Here is a 13,819-nt window from a genome sequence, read left to right on the forward strand (position 1 = left end):
TGTGTGTTGTTACAAAGGTGGAGATTCTTCTCTCTTTCTTTCTTTACGAGGCATTGTACTAAATCCTTCTTAGCCATTTTGAATTACACGTTCCTATTTCCGTCACATTTTGGCAACTCGTTCCACTTCCCATTGGCTTGACACGTAATCATCCCCTTTTTCTCACCATCGAGACATATATATGTCAATTGATCTTGAAACAAGTACGAACGACCGTAGAGCGCGATTCCGTGTTGGATCTGTGGTTTGCCACACGATATTTCTGACAAAATAACAATGTGATTTAGATGTCTCCTAATGACAAGTTTGCAATTTTTTTACATATACATACTAGAGCATCTGCCATTCAATCTGGACCATTTCCCGCTTCCTAAACATCTTAGATTTGCCTGCCCGAATACACGATAGCCCGGAACACACTGATAAGAGATCATATTGCCGAAAGTGTAATTCTGAATTTCGTCTACGTCACTTTTCAGCATAGCGTTAGCGAGAATCGGCGGTTTTCCGCATGCCACAGCTAGAAATGTTCAACATATGAATTTAGAAATGTCTAATCCCTGCTTCCATCAATGTAAATTAAATTTTACTTCGATTCGATTTCTCTTCATTTTTTTCTAATTCTTAGAAGCAGAAAAAAATGAAGAGTTAGTTGAACTGAGACTTGAAAGTTGAATTGTTATTGATGAAAGTAGACATTAGAGACATTAGAGACATTGTAGATGACTTAAAAAGAAAAAAACATACGTTTACAGGAAGGCAAAGCGGACCACCTGGCATCCGATAAACAAATAGATTGCTCGGCACCCTCAAGAATATATCCATGACGACATTTAAAAATGACGACGCTATTGATCGTCCTGCGATTGTTAACGTTGTCAGTGTTGTTACCATTATCGATGTATCCGTATTCCGGTATCTGAAATTAATTGAAATTTTATCCTAGAAATATGCGAAGCTTGAAAATATTGTACGAAAAGATAGATCGCAATCCCAGATAACATTTATGTTGTATGAAATATCTAAAAGATGTTTTTTAGATGTTTTATGTCTAAAAGATATCTAAACGTTTTTTTAAACATCTTATATAACATAAATGTTATCTGGAATGTATTTCCTTGTATTATTATTTTTAACTTAGAACATTTGTGCCCGTTTCTTCCAATGTAGATTAATTTAAATCTCAGTTTAATTTATTTTTTATCCTTTTCTAAGAGTTAGAAAAAATAAAGAGTAAGTTAATCTACATTCGTAGAAATGGATATTAGTTAATTTTTTATTCTTTCCTGTCGATACTGATGTTATTTATTGATATTTTCAGAAAACTTACTTGCGGAGGTGCACACGATCTATTGCAGATGTCTGTCGAATCATTCAGTAGCTGTTCGAGGATAGATTCTTTCATCAACAAATTTGAAACTTCCCATTTTGCGATCGTATTGCACGTCCATGTTATATTTGAAATTGTCTCGTTAGCGATTAATTTGTGGAAGTTCATCTGTGCGCCATTTCGACACGTTAAAACTGTTCGTCCTTTATAACTATTTCTTTCGACGAAAATGTCAAAATCTTTGTATTGGTGCGTAACATTTTTTTTGTACCGTTTCTCGTCTAATTCGAATAATATCACATCTGTGTTGCTGTTCTCTAAGGCGGTTTCGTTTCCCAGTTTCTTGAAAAATTTAAAAATTGGATGTTCCTCGATCGAACAATTACGCGGCTTGCAAGAAGTGAAAGTCGAGGACCATCTCTCCTCCTCGGTACACGTTCTGACTTGATCCCCGACTAGTTCATATCCTAGATCACAGACAATAAGGATTTCTGCACCAGAAATGAACGTTTCCGGAGAAATCTCGTTCTCACTCTCATTACTTCTTCGATCAGGTTTCCATGTAGCGTCTTCTTCCATCGGAATTTCAACCGTGATGTTATCCCGTTTCTTGAAGAACATTTTCGCGTCTGCCACGCGATCTGGCCAGGGACACGTACGCGGAACACAGTCAGGAATAAAGCCTGTCCAGGTGCCGTTTGCGGAACATTGCAGCTTGAATTCTGTCAGAGTATGATTATTGCGAAATTTGTAGCCGCGATGGCAGGAGAATCCAATGATGTCGTTATAATGATACGTTCTTTCGGAGGAGTTGTCGATGATGTTACGTTCGGGATCGCGAACGGAAGTTTGATCAGAATTCGAAGGGATGATGTAGCCATGCTCTATTCTATATTCAGAATGTGACGATTCTCAAATATTGGTTAAAAGAAACTACCATATTTTTAGGCAAAGTCATAATTTTTTAAATAAAACAATATCTTTAAGCAAAAGGTTACTTTCTAAATTCTTAGAATCTCTCTTTAAATGAAAATTGAGCCAATTTTGAAAAAGAGTGACTCAATTTTCAATCTTTAAGAATGAGATTTTATTCTTTGGAGTGATAATTCATTTAAAATGTTTTAGAGAATATGTTTCAAGGACGCACTGTTTTGGCAAGGGACATCCATAGGGCGTGCAAGACGGTCTCTTGTGATCCCAAATACCAATGTCTAGGCAGGTCAAGTATCTCTCTCCTATTAAACGGTATCCAGGATTACACTTGAACTCTAACTGCTGGCCAGCCTGAAATAATTGAACAATTCAAAATGTAGGATTTCAACATCGTAATGTTCTTCTTCTTCTTTCTTGATTTTTTTGTGAATGACAAAAACGCATACTTGTAATATCGTGACATCATCTCTTTCATTTTCTTCTAATATATATTCGATGTCACCGTTTTCTGGAGCGAGTAGATTCTTGCACGTCGTTCCTGTTGAAAGATGTAAATTTAGTTGTTAAAGTCATTGAACTCATTTTTATTAGCCCTGCTGTTCTATTCAAATGTTATTCGATCGTCAAAATTAAAGCTCTGAAAATGATTTTCACAGAAAAAAGATCTTACATTAACAAAGTTATTAAATACTAAAGAAAAATTTTGAAATATTAATAAGAAAATTAATTACATTTTAGGTCAAATAGAACAGAACAAGGTTTAATCCAAGTGCGATTGTTACCTATGCAGATCGGAGGCAGTCCAATCCACTTTCCGTCAGAATTGCAAATGCGATGAGGATTTCCGCGGAGTTCGTAGCCCTCGTTACAAGAATAATATATCTCGTCCTCGAATAAATATGATTTTCCGTAAATGTGTCCGCGCGGAAAGTATCCCGGGAAGCCACATTTTATTTCTTCGAACAAAAAATCATCAAACCAGAATCATTTAGATTTCACGATCAAATCAAATCAGTTCATTTCACACTTTCTTCTTCGTGTTATAACATGATTACAAAGGAATCAGAACTTACTCATGCAGATTGGTGTATTGTATCCTTCCCACTGACCATGCTTGAGACACTTTCTTCTGACGGATCGGTATTCCTTATTACCAAATCGAACTACGTATCCATTATCGCAGTAATATGTTATCTCAGACAGATCCTCGCTTACTTTAATGTTACCCTTGAAGGGCATTACGGGCAGAGGACAGCCATGACAAAACGGACTACTTAAAATCTATATAAAGATATGAGATAATTTAAAAATTTAAAAGAATTAAATTTAAAAAAGAATTTAAAAAAATAAAATAATGTTTCAAAGGTGCATAGTTTGATGTAGAATAGATTGTAAGTATATATTAATAAAATCATTTTGAGGAGAAAACATATAAAAACATATAAAATATTAACTCATGGTAACAAATTAGTACAAGTTCAGTTATATTAATTTTCCTTGTGTTGTTTTTTTTATAATCTTCCCAGCTTAAGTATTAAATTAGCAGCGTCACACTGTTTTCTTGGAAATGACACATAATATATTGTTTTTGGCAATAATATTCTTAAAGCTTTCATGGGTGCTTTCTATATAAAGATTATGCGTTTCGCGGATTTTTTTCGTGTCCAGATTCGTTCTTGGAATGCTAACGTTTCGTGAACCTTGCAGTCCACTTCATCAGGGTGACCCTGATGAAAATAAATCAGAGTGTAAGTCGAATGTAATAGGAGAATAACAGGAGCGCAAATGAAACTTCTAGAAGGCAAAAATTGGAACAATGAAATATAAAAGAAGCATTTACACTTCCTTTACATTTTGATGTTTCAATTTTCGCCTCCTAAAAATTTCATTTACGCTTCTGTTATTCTCCATCACATCTAATTTACGCTCCGATTTTTATTTTCGAGGGAGAAGCAACCTCATACTGTTTTTGGCAATATAAAATAATACAAATTCAATCGTATTGATTTCTGATATTATTCTCTTTTTTTTTCTTTTATTTTGAATTGATCCTGCCAGCTTAATATTAAGCTAACATCATCAAAATTTTTTTCCGAAATAGCACACGGAACAAAATTATTATTAATGATACAATTTAGTACAAAATGAGTACTAAAAATTCTGATAAGTCTGATTTGATCCTGCTGATTTGGCCTTATTTTATAGAGTTCAAAAGGTGATACAGATATTTTTATTAAAACAATTGTATTGCTTCTTTTGCGTTAATAAAAGAATTTTGATATTTAATGATGGAAAAGTTTCTTTCAGTGACATTTTGGAGTAATTTTATCATGATGACTTATGTTTTGCTTGAATTGTAGTTTGATTTAATTAACGTATAATTACCATGACATCACCGTGAATGTACTGCCGCATCTGCGCCCAGGCTATGAGGTTCCCGTGATACTTCTCGCAGCTGTTCCATAGTTTCGTGACATCACTCTCGTTCAGGACGACGTCCCACATGTCCAACAAGCCGAGTCTGCCCAGGAATGCTTCCGATTCAGAGAAACCGCCACCCAGGCGATCCTGTTCCTGCCCGATGACGAGGGATCCGTTGGCTGGATGGGACGATGTCCGGGATTTTATGATTTGCTTTAGGTGTACGAAGATAATTCTTGATGATTACGCGTGTCATTACCTCGCACCACGGCTCCTTGGGCCAAACCGATGCTGTTGTCTTTGAGGATTCCGTCGACAAACACACGCCAGGAGCCGCTCTCACTTTCCCAAGTAACGCACAGGAAGTGCCAGTTACCATCGTTGACCCTAACATCAGTGACGATTTTCTCCCCGTTAATGTACAAGACCAATCTGCAATGACATTCAACCTGAGAGAGTTCGCTCGTAATCTAACACGTGTCAGTTCATTCAATTTGCATTGAATGGAATTAGCAAATTCTTCATTAAAACACACGCAGAAAAAATAATTTTATTGAGATATCTAAAAATTTAACTAGAGATATAGATTTGAAAATAAATTTTATTAGAAAATAGCTGTGCAGGAAACTCAAACACGATGAGCTATCCTGCAAAAAGTTTTGATATTCTAACAACCAATTTGAACATTCTCTATGTATTTAAATTTTTAGATACTTCTGCCAAATTTTTCTTTCCGTATACTGAATTTCTACAAGTAATTACCCATTATAATCCGTCAGTGTGAAGGCGTTGTCATAAAACGTCGTTGCGTACGATAATATCGTTCCGTAGTTGAAAGTATCCAACGATTGCAACCATAGGCAAACAGACAGCTGCCAAATTGGTAAATTCCTAAAACTATCTATTACAATTTTTTCGATTTTCACAACTTACCTGGAGAAAATCTCTCGCGGGTCCTTTGGTGGCCACATAATCCGTCGTGCCGGACTTGGTAAAATGCATCACGTAGTCGGATGATAGTTCTGTTAAAACAATTTTTAGTTTAAGATAAATATCTTGTATCTTAAATTATTATTTAAGAAACTTAACAAAATTAAAAAATAAAATATTCTAGAAATATTCTTGAAGTTTTAACTTACCAATTTCGCAGTCGCGTCCTGTGAAAGGAATCGGGCATTCGCAGATATAATCGAGAACGAAGTTAATGCAGCGCCCGTTGTTCAAGCAAGGCGAATACTCGCAGTGATTGATCTTGGTCTCACAGTCCTTCCCTGTGTATCCGTCGGGACATTCGCACCTGGACGATCATATTGTATATATATATATTGACTTCACATCTTGTAGCATAAAATTATACACAGACTATCTACCTGTAACTTTTCCGTGTTGTGTTTTCTTCTTTGACGTTGACGCAAATCGCATTCGTGTGACATGGCAACCAGTCGCAAGGTAACAAGTTGCAGTGTCGCCCCAGAAAACCGGGTTTGCAGAGGCATTGCCAGGTACCGTTCACAGTACGGCACACAGATCCTTCCTCACAGGGCATGTGCTCACAGTGATCCATCGAAACCTCGCAGAATTGACCTAAATGAGACCCATAGGTAACGAAAAAACTCATCGTGGGCATTATAAAATAAAATAAAAAAGCTGTAATATTAAAGACAATAATAATTATTATCCTAGAAGCAATTTATATTGGCGATACATTGGTGCATTAATATTGGCTTACATTAAAGATATTGGACTAATATTAGACCAACAGAGCCAATAAATTGTGCTTCTAGAGTAATGTTATTATAATGAAATATATAATAATTATTATAATGAAAAACATTACCTTCAAATCCGTCTCTGCACTCGCAAACGAAATCGTTCTCGGTGCTCATGCATCTTCCACCATTCTGACAGGGATTGGTGTAACACTCGTCCACGTAAATCTATAAGAATTATTTTGCCGAATCTTCTTAGGCCGGATTCGATAAATATAAGATTAACTTTCATTTCAGCTTACTCCAATTTTTTAATTAAAAAAAGATAAGGAGTAAGTTGAACTAAGATTAAAGTTAATCTTGCATTTGTGGAATCGGGTTTTAATCCAGATTTCATTGTTTCATTGCAAATATTTAATTTGCAAAACATATTCTTACCTCACAGTTATCACCTGTGTAACTGCTTTTACATACACACTCGTACATCACAGAATTATTCAGATACTGCCATGTTGTGCACATTCCTTCGTTTAAACACGGTGAGGAGTCGCACGGATCCTTGAATTCTTCGCACTTCAATCCTGAAGAAAATAAATTCGTATATTCCGCGCATAGCGGAAAAAAATGTTAATTTTATTTTAGAATAAAATAAAGGAAAAATTATTAATAATAATATTTAATAACTTAATTAATTATTAAGATTTAGAAAAAATTTAGAAAAAAAAATTGAGAGGTGCTATCGCGTCTCAAGATTATGATTATTAACATACCCACATAATATTCGCGACACTCGCAAACGTAGCCGCTTTCATCTCGTAGACATTGACCGCCATTTAAGCACGGATCCGTCCGGCAGTCATCGATTTCTTCATCGCGGATCGGTAGACAATCACTGATATCTATGGAGCCACGCTTTTCTGTCGTTACGTTCGACGGACAAGGCAAGCATTGACTTTGTCCGTAGTTTGGCTGATAGAAACCAATGTCGCACGCGAAACAAGGCTCCATGCCCACACGTGATCCGTGGTATCGTTTGCGTCGAGAATAATATCCTGGTCGACATACAGCTGCAGGGAAAGAAAGGGAAATATATTATAATGCCGACTCTCGCGTTTCCGGTTTACGTTCCAGAGAATCTTACGAATGCAATCTTTCAAGGTTCTCGCATGCATCCTCTTCGTGAAGGTGTATTCAGGACAAGGCACACACGTCAATGAAGCGATCGCATCCTGGTACTCGCCGAATGGACACGGCTGGCAAGTTCTGGTAGAGGAATTGTAGAAAGTGCCTGCGGGACATTTAACTAAAAGAAAATATTACAATTGAGAAGTATTTGTATACGAAAAGAATAATTTTGTTAAAATATCCAAAAATTAAACTAGATATAAATCTGAAAATAATTCTGTTAGATCAAAATAATTTTGTTAGATCAAAATAATTATAATATAAAAAATTCAAGCATAATAAGAGCAAAAAAATTTTGATTTTACAATTAGCTTAAGCATTCTACATAATTATTTTGATGTCTAACAATATTATCTGTAGATCTATATCCAACTAAATTGTAGATACTTCAACAAAATGATTTTTTGTACTGGCCCAAATTTGTACTGGCAGATATTCTTGATGATTTTCATCTTTTTTTATGCTCACCACAACCATGTCTCTTTAGCACACTACCGAGATCACAAAGGTCCTGTGGTTCCTTGAAGACGAAGTACAGATTCAGAGCGAGCTTCGCAATCTCCTGGTTGGTTTTGTTGTCAAGCAAGTTTAATTTTCCCACTTGCGTCATTGCATCGATCCTCTCTCTCAACTTCTGCACTCCTCGTTTTGGATTCTCGTAGTTTTCTTCTATTATCTTACCTGCAAGGAATTTCTTTGCGTGTTATCTGATACATTTCACGGAATCTGAAATTTATTTCTTACCTATAAACTTAAATTTAATTTCTATTCTATTTCTTTTCCGTTTAGATCTGGTGTTATTTTTGTTGGGCTCGGAGCTCAGTCTTATAGCTGCGCGTTTCAACCTTTCGAACAATGTTGTTTCAGTATCTTTAAAGGTATCGGTAGACCGAGCTTGTTTGTTCTTAGGTTCGAATCTTCGTCTTCTTATTAAGTTATCTTCAATATCCTTCGACAACGATAGATCGTCTTCACACTTGGGATCGAAGCTAACCAGATCGCACTCAATGTCATTATCGCATATTTCCAGGAATTTCGATTTCAAGTCATTAGCAATGTTCTTATTCAACTAGAAGGGACATTAGGATATAAAAGTTGTATATTTATTTCTATAAATTTTATCATTCTATTATACAATTTATTTTATAAATCGAATTATTATATATTAAATATAAACACTCACTTCGCCAAGAGCAGGTTGATTGTCGCATATTGCGCTTCCGTTGCTTTGTAATATCACATCTCCCTCCTGAGATATTGTTATAGGTGTTTGCGTTTCTAATCGATAGAAGAAATCATTATTTTATAAAATATAATTATGTAGTTGAAGATGCCAAATGACTGATAATTTCGAAAATTAACATAAATACCTGAACATTCTGGCAGATAATTACTATCCCACATATGATTGCTTGAGTTACATTTCAATAGCAATTCGTTATTCACGATATTGAAATTCATTGGCTCGATTGCAAAGTCGTAGCCATCCTCACAAGCTACGACGCATTGTGTTTCGCGATCGTCTGACGAAGAACAGTTTAGTCGACCATTCGCTGGTGCTTTCAGACTTTTACACACATCTGGAAAAATTATACAATTCAATTTTAATAAATAATATTTTTTACTTTGGGTATTAAAAGTACTGAACAAAGTGCTTTTATTCGATATAAGCAATTAATTATTATCTTCCAGTATTAAATTTCTGAAAAATGCATATTTAAATATAGTCATTAATGAAAAGATATGCACCTTCTACAGTAATGTTCAACACGCAACTTGCCCGATTGCCGTATTTGTCGGTCGCATTATAGAAGACCTTCGTATGACCGACTGGAAAGAAGAGGTCTTGGCCGGGTTGATGACTTTGATTGACGCGCACGGCAATTCTCGAATTGTCGTAAAAGACTGGCTCGTCCCACGTCACGTTTGCGAGACCGCTATCGAAATCGGTGTAAAGTGTTGGTGGATCGATACAGTTCTCGATTGTTGGTGGTTCCCTATCTGCAAAAATTCGCAAAAATACTCATTTTTCACGCGATATGTTCTTTTTGATGATTTATCTAACTTTTTGTCAATCCAGAAAGGAATCTAAGAAGAAGAAGAAGAAGGAAAAGAAGAAGAAGAAGAAGAAGAAAAGAAGAAGAAAAAGAAGAAAAAAAAGAAAATAGAAGAAAAGGAAAAAAAGGAGGATAGAAGAAGAAGAGGAAAAGGAAAAAAAGAAAAGAGAAAAAGAGAAAGAAGAAGAAAAAGAAGAAAAAACTCATTTTTTAAAGCTCTCTCTTAGATAACATGCGATTGGAACTTTGCAGCTTACCAAGAACTTTAACTTTGAATTTACATCTAGCTTTGTTGCCGCTCGCGTCTTGTGCTACATACACAACATTGCGTGTACCGATTTTTGCCTTCCAGGGTAGAACGATGTGCGGTTTTGTCCATACAATAGGAGATGCATCTGCATTGTCAGTCACCTTAGGTACTGTCCAGTTCACATATGCGTAGTTTTGTCCCTTTTCAGTCTCCTCGATAATGTTGGCTGGGCACTCCAAAGAAGGCGGTGTTTTGTCTGTCGCGTTCGAAATACGTATTACGCTCAAAATTAAATTTGGATTAGTAAGCGAGGCTTAAATTTATTTTTCTAAGTGCTTGATTTTGATATTAACCCACGCATCGATTAACGCTGTGACGTTGGGACCAAATTCCCGTGCGTCCAATGCACATTCTGTCGGTGGGTCCTTCCAGGATGTAACCCTCGTTGCAGGTGATCGTGCAATTGGTGGCAAAGGGCACCTTCGCTGGCCCGATGCAAATTTCCGGAGTGATGTCGCCGTTCGCGATTTGCGGTAAAGATTTGCATTTCACAGCTATCATAAGACATTGATTCTGTATTAATATTCTGAAAAGATACTGAAGATACAAGATAATATTGTCCTTTTTTTTACCTTTGCACGTAACTTTCAAACCGTCCCAACGAGATAAAGGTAGACAGTTGCGCACTTTGCTGCCACGAAGCTGATAGCCGACGTCGCATCGAAACTGGCAGCGTGTATCGATCGGATATACAGTGGAATTTTCTTGAAATTGTTGCTGATAGTCCTCGTCGTGCTCGCATTTTACGCGGCCATGCGTCGGTGAGCGTAAAGCCGAACACGTCTTCACTAAACAATGTAATTGATTACAATGTAAATTTAATTTGATCCCTCTTTCAATTAAATGTACACAATAATAAACATACGTATTATATTATTGATTGGGAAATTATTATTAACACATACGTGTAACTTAGTGTTTGCTAAGAGCTGATAGCAAACTTACGTTATGATGTTATTTGTCGTCATTTTGACGTTATCGTCATTTTCAATGATAAAATGATGACAATAACGTCAGCTTGTAATCTGCGGCAATTCTTTACTTACGCAAGCACTGCGGCTCGTTGCCGGACCAAGCGCCGTCTTTGCCGCAAAGTCGAATGCTGTCCCCCGTAAGATGAAAACCGATCCTACATCTTACGCCACACGCTGCGTGTACCACATTATTGCAAGCGCTCGCTTTCACCAGGTATCCGTTGTCGGGGATTCTCAGTTTCGGACATGTTATAGCTGAAAATAATATCCATCCTATTTCGCGAATAATTTTACGAATAATTTGTATTTGTGAGGTTTGATTGCGCGAGGATTGGCGCTCTTTAAATTAAAATTATCATACAATTATTCTTCATAAATTTATGAATGCACGAGCAACAAATTACCCTCGCATTTGTAACCATCTGTGATAAATCCGGAGGCGCAGACACAGTCAATCACCGAGGTCGCGGGAACCTTGATGGTGATGTGATTCGCGTCTGGACAGGATACGCATGCAGCGGTGGAATCCCCAGAGGTGTTCGTGGAAGCATAGGTTCCGTTTGGACAAGCTGTCGTGGGCACACAAAGAGAGAACTTTCGAATATAGTATAAAATGTATATTGTCTCAATAACAAATACATGATGTAGAAAAAAAATTAAAGACATAACAACCGTGAATTGTACGAGTGCCATACACAGTACATTTTATTTAAGGGACGTTCTAGGAATGTTCAATTCTGAATACATTTTTATTCATTTATAGGAATTGCATGGAGCGTATCTCTATGTCTTTCAATCTAAAAATAATATTAGCTTTTTCTGTGCACAACACACATTGTGAATACTATTCAATTCAAAATTTTGAATAGGAAATGCAGTTTTTCAATCCAATTGCATCCAATTAATTAAAAAAGTATTCTCTATTTAAAATACGCATTAGGATAGAAAAAAATTTCAATCCATTTTAATCCATTCTCGTTTGCTAGGAATATTCTTTAGCTATCTTTAGTACGTTCCTTAGAGATTTGTGTTGTATGAGGCATCAGAGATCAATAAATCAAAATTCGTTCGCTTGTTACAACCTACGTTGGCAAAAATCTCTGAGACCGGAACCGAAATAGCCAGGCGGGCAAATGCAGGCGTAATGTCCAGTCGCGGTACCGCAGGTGCAGGTCGCCAATTCATCGCAGCAAGTCCGGTTCATGCTGTCCGAGCAGAGACTATTGCAATCGGTCGGCAAAGTCACGGCCACGTACTGCCCAGTTTTCAAATCTGCGAGAAGTGTCGATCATTTAAAACTAGTTCCTTTTGTCCCAATAAAAGCTTCATAATGTTTTTACAAAATAGTGCTTTGCAATTCTTATGCTTAGCTTTAATATGATCGACTTAAACTCTATTCCTAATAATTTTAACACTTTACGCATTCAGAATACTTAGAAAATATAGAAACGTACTCAGAGAAAAACATAATAATTGCAACTCTCTAAAGGTGACAACTATACAAGTTTTATGTGTAAAATTAATATAGTAGCTTATTCAACTATATACATACATTAATTCTATATATTGTATAGTTTTATAATTATATATAGCTACCACTATGTCTTTTGCTCTAAATGCATATATGCGTAGTTTTCGATGAAGATGAAAGAAACACACCCCTATGCAGAGCGCGTCGCGCCAAAGCCTCAAACTCCGCGAAGCTATCGAGGAGATAGCTATGTGTGTATTCGGGATGACTGGCGATATCGTGCAGCTCCTCTACATTTCCCGTACGTATTCCAAACGTGAATATAATCGCACCCGTGTTCTTCAGTAGGTGAGCCGCGGGACGCGGATCGCCACCGTTGCTGAAGCCATCGGTTATCAGGAATACCATTTTGCTCGCCGCTTCACGACTCTTCTCAAGGATCGCCTTGCAAACAACGGAAATAGCCATAATTTATCAAAACCGTATTTTATCAAATTTTAGTTGAACTTGCTTTTATCATCACAATTTTGCCGTAAGAAATTATTATCTTGTTACAAATGCAACGTTGGCAACCATTAGAACTTATTATATAGTACTTGGATGTTTTTCAGCAACAAGACACAATACAACACAGTTGAGTCATTTCATTCTTGTTGTTTGTTAATATTAAACAAGGATGAAATGATTCACTGTATTCTTGATTGAAAACTGTGCCCTTACTAGTGCCTCGAGAAGCGCGCCACGCGTATAAGTTCCTCCGCCGCTATAAGTGATATTGTTGAACTGTTTGTTCAGCAAGTAACACTTGTGATCGTTGGGTCCGTGTCTGGAGATCTGATCGATGTTGCGATATACGCTGCCCCGACCACCGAAGGTGACCAGGGCGACCCGTGCAGCCAATGCGTCCACCGTAAAATCCGACAGGAGCTTCGTCACGAAGTTCAGTTCACTGCGGAAGTTCTCTGCACCGACCGAACCGGACGCATCCACCAGGAACACCATTTCCACCTGGTACCGAATCATTCGAATTCGAAATTATAATTGGAAGATTAGAAGCATTAGAGCCTAGACTTTTAACGTTCTTTACTTTTCTTAAATCTTGCGTTGAACTTTAAGAGCAAAACAGAGGATAAATACATTAACTTTGAGAATCGATTATGTATCTTGGAACGAAATAAAATGTACAAAAGTGAAAAAATATTTATTAGAATATTTATAGTAAGACTGCATTCCAAAACGTCTTCTTCGAGAAAAATTTTACTTGATGTAATAAGAAAAATAATAAAAAATAATAATAAAAAATATTAATTTTGAAGATTAGGGGTATATTGTGTGAGAAGATAAAAATTTTTTTATTATTTTTTGATTATTTTTTAATAAGTTAGTTATATTATATCTTTAATTTACAAAATTAATATTTTTATAAACT

At 36.4% G+C, this 13,819-nt stretch overlaps 1 protein-coding gene across 1 annotated transcript in view; it reads right to left on the minus strand.

The window, feature by feature from the left end:
- Nucleotides 1-41: 41 nt before the first annotated feature.
- Nucleotides 42-13,819, minus strand: part of LOC108685830 (sushi, von Willebrand factor type A, EGF and pentraxin domain-containing protein 1-like) — a 14,381-nt gene continuing 603 nt past the window's right edge. Inside the window, exons 2-32 of the mRNA XM_018190811.1 lie at nucleotides 13,111-13,398; nucleotides 12,579-12,834; nucleotides 12,006-12,191; nucleotides 11,324-11,488; nucleotides 10,992-11,174; nucleotides 10,518-10,733; nucleotides 10,239-10,439; nucleotides 9,893-10,141; nucleotides 9,328-9,579; nucleotides 8,949-9,158; nucleotides 8,762-8,856; nucleotides 8,323-8,647; nucleotides 8,047-8,259; nucleotides 7,535-7,696; nucleotides 7,164-7,460; nucleotides 6,832-6,974; nucleotides 6,522-6,621; nucleotides 6,055-6,268; nucleotides 5,824-5,981; nucleotides 5,618-5,706; nucleotides 5,447-5,556; nucleotides 4,944-5,116; nucleotides 4,649-4,863; nucleotides 3,337-3,544; nucleotides 3,046-3,219; nucleotides 2,710-2,801; nucleotides 2,478-2,614; nucleotides 1,331-2,219; nucleotides 748-919; nucleotides 332-520; nucleotides 42-262 (exon numbers count right to left, since the gene is read on the minus strand). Of these exons, the coding sequence (XP_018046300.1) occupies nucleotides 84-262; nucleotides 332-520; nucleotides 748-919; nucleotides 1,331-2,219; nucleotides 2,478-2,614; nucleotides 2,710-2,801; nucleotides 3,046-3,219; nucleotides 3,337-3,544; nucleotides 4,649-4,863; nucleotides 4,944-5,116; nucleotides 5,447-5,556; nucleotides 5,618-5,706; nucleotides 5,824-5,981; nucleotides 6,055-6,268; nucleotides 6,522-6,621; nucleotides 6,832-6,974; nucleotides 7,164-7,460; nucleotides 7,535-7,696; nucleotides 8,047-8,259; nucleotides 8,323-8,647; nucleotides 8,762-8,856; nucleotides 8,949-9,158; nucleotides 9,328-9,579; nucleotides 9,893-10,141; nucleotides 10,239-10,439; nucleotides 10,518-10,733; nucleotides 10,992-11,174; nucleotides 11,324-11,488; nucleotides 12,006-12,191; nucleotides 12,579-12,834; nucleotides 13,111-13,398 (6,540 nt within the window). The 3' untranslated portion in view covers nucleotides 42-83. The remainder of the gene's footprint in view (nucleotides 263-331; nucleotides 521-747; nucleotides 920-1,330; nucleotides 2,220-2,477; nucleotides 2,615-2,709; nucleotides 2,802-3,045; nucleotides 3,220-3,336; nucleotides 3,545-4,648; nucleotides 4,864-4,943; nucleotides 5,117-5,446; nucleotides 5,557-5,617; nucleotides 5,707-5,823; nucleotides 5,982-6,054; nucleotides 6,269-6,521; nucleotides 6,622-6,831; nucleotides 6,975-7,163; nucleotides 7,461-7,534; nucleotides 7,697-8,046; nucleotides 8,260-8,322; nucleotides 8,648-8,761; nucleotides 8,857-8,948; nucleotides 9,159-9,327; nucleotides 9,580-9,892; nucleotides 10,142-10,238; nucleotides 10,440-10,517; nucleotides 10,734-10,991; nucleotides 11,175-11,323; nucleotides 11,489-12,005; nucleotides 12,192-12,578; nucleotides 12,835-13,110; nucleotides 13,399-13,819) is intronic.

Source organism: Atta colombica, unplaced genomic scaffold (assembly GCF_001594045.1).
Source record: "Atta colombica isolate Treedump-2 unplaced genomic scaffold, Acol1.0 scaffold160, whole genome shotgun sequence".
Classification (NCBI taxonomy): Eukaryota; Metazoa; Arthropoda; class Insecta; order Hymenoptera; family Formicidae; genus Atta; species Atta colombica.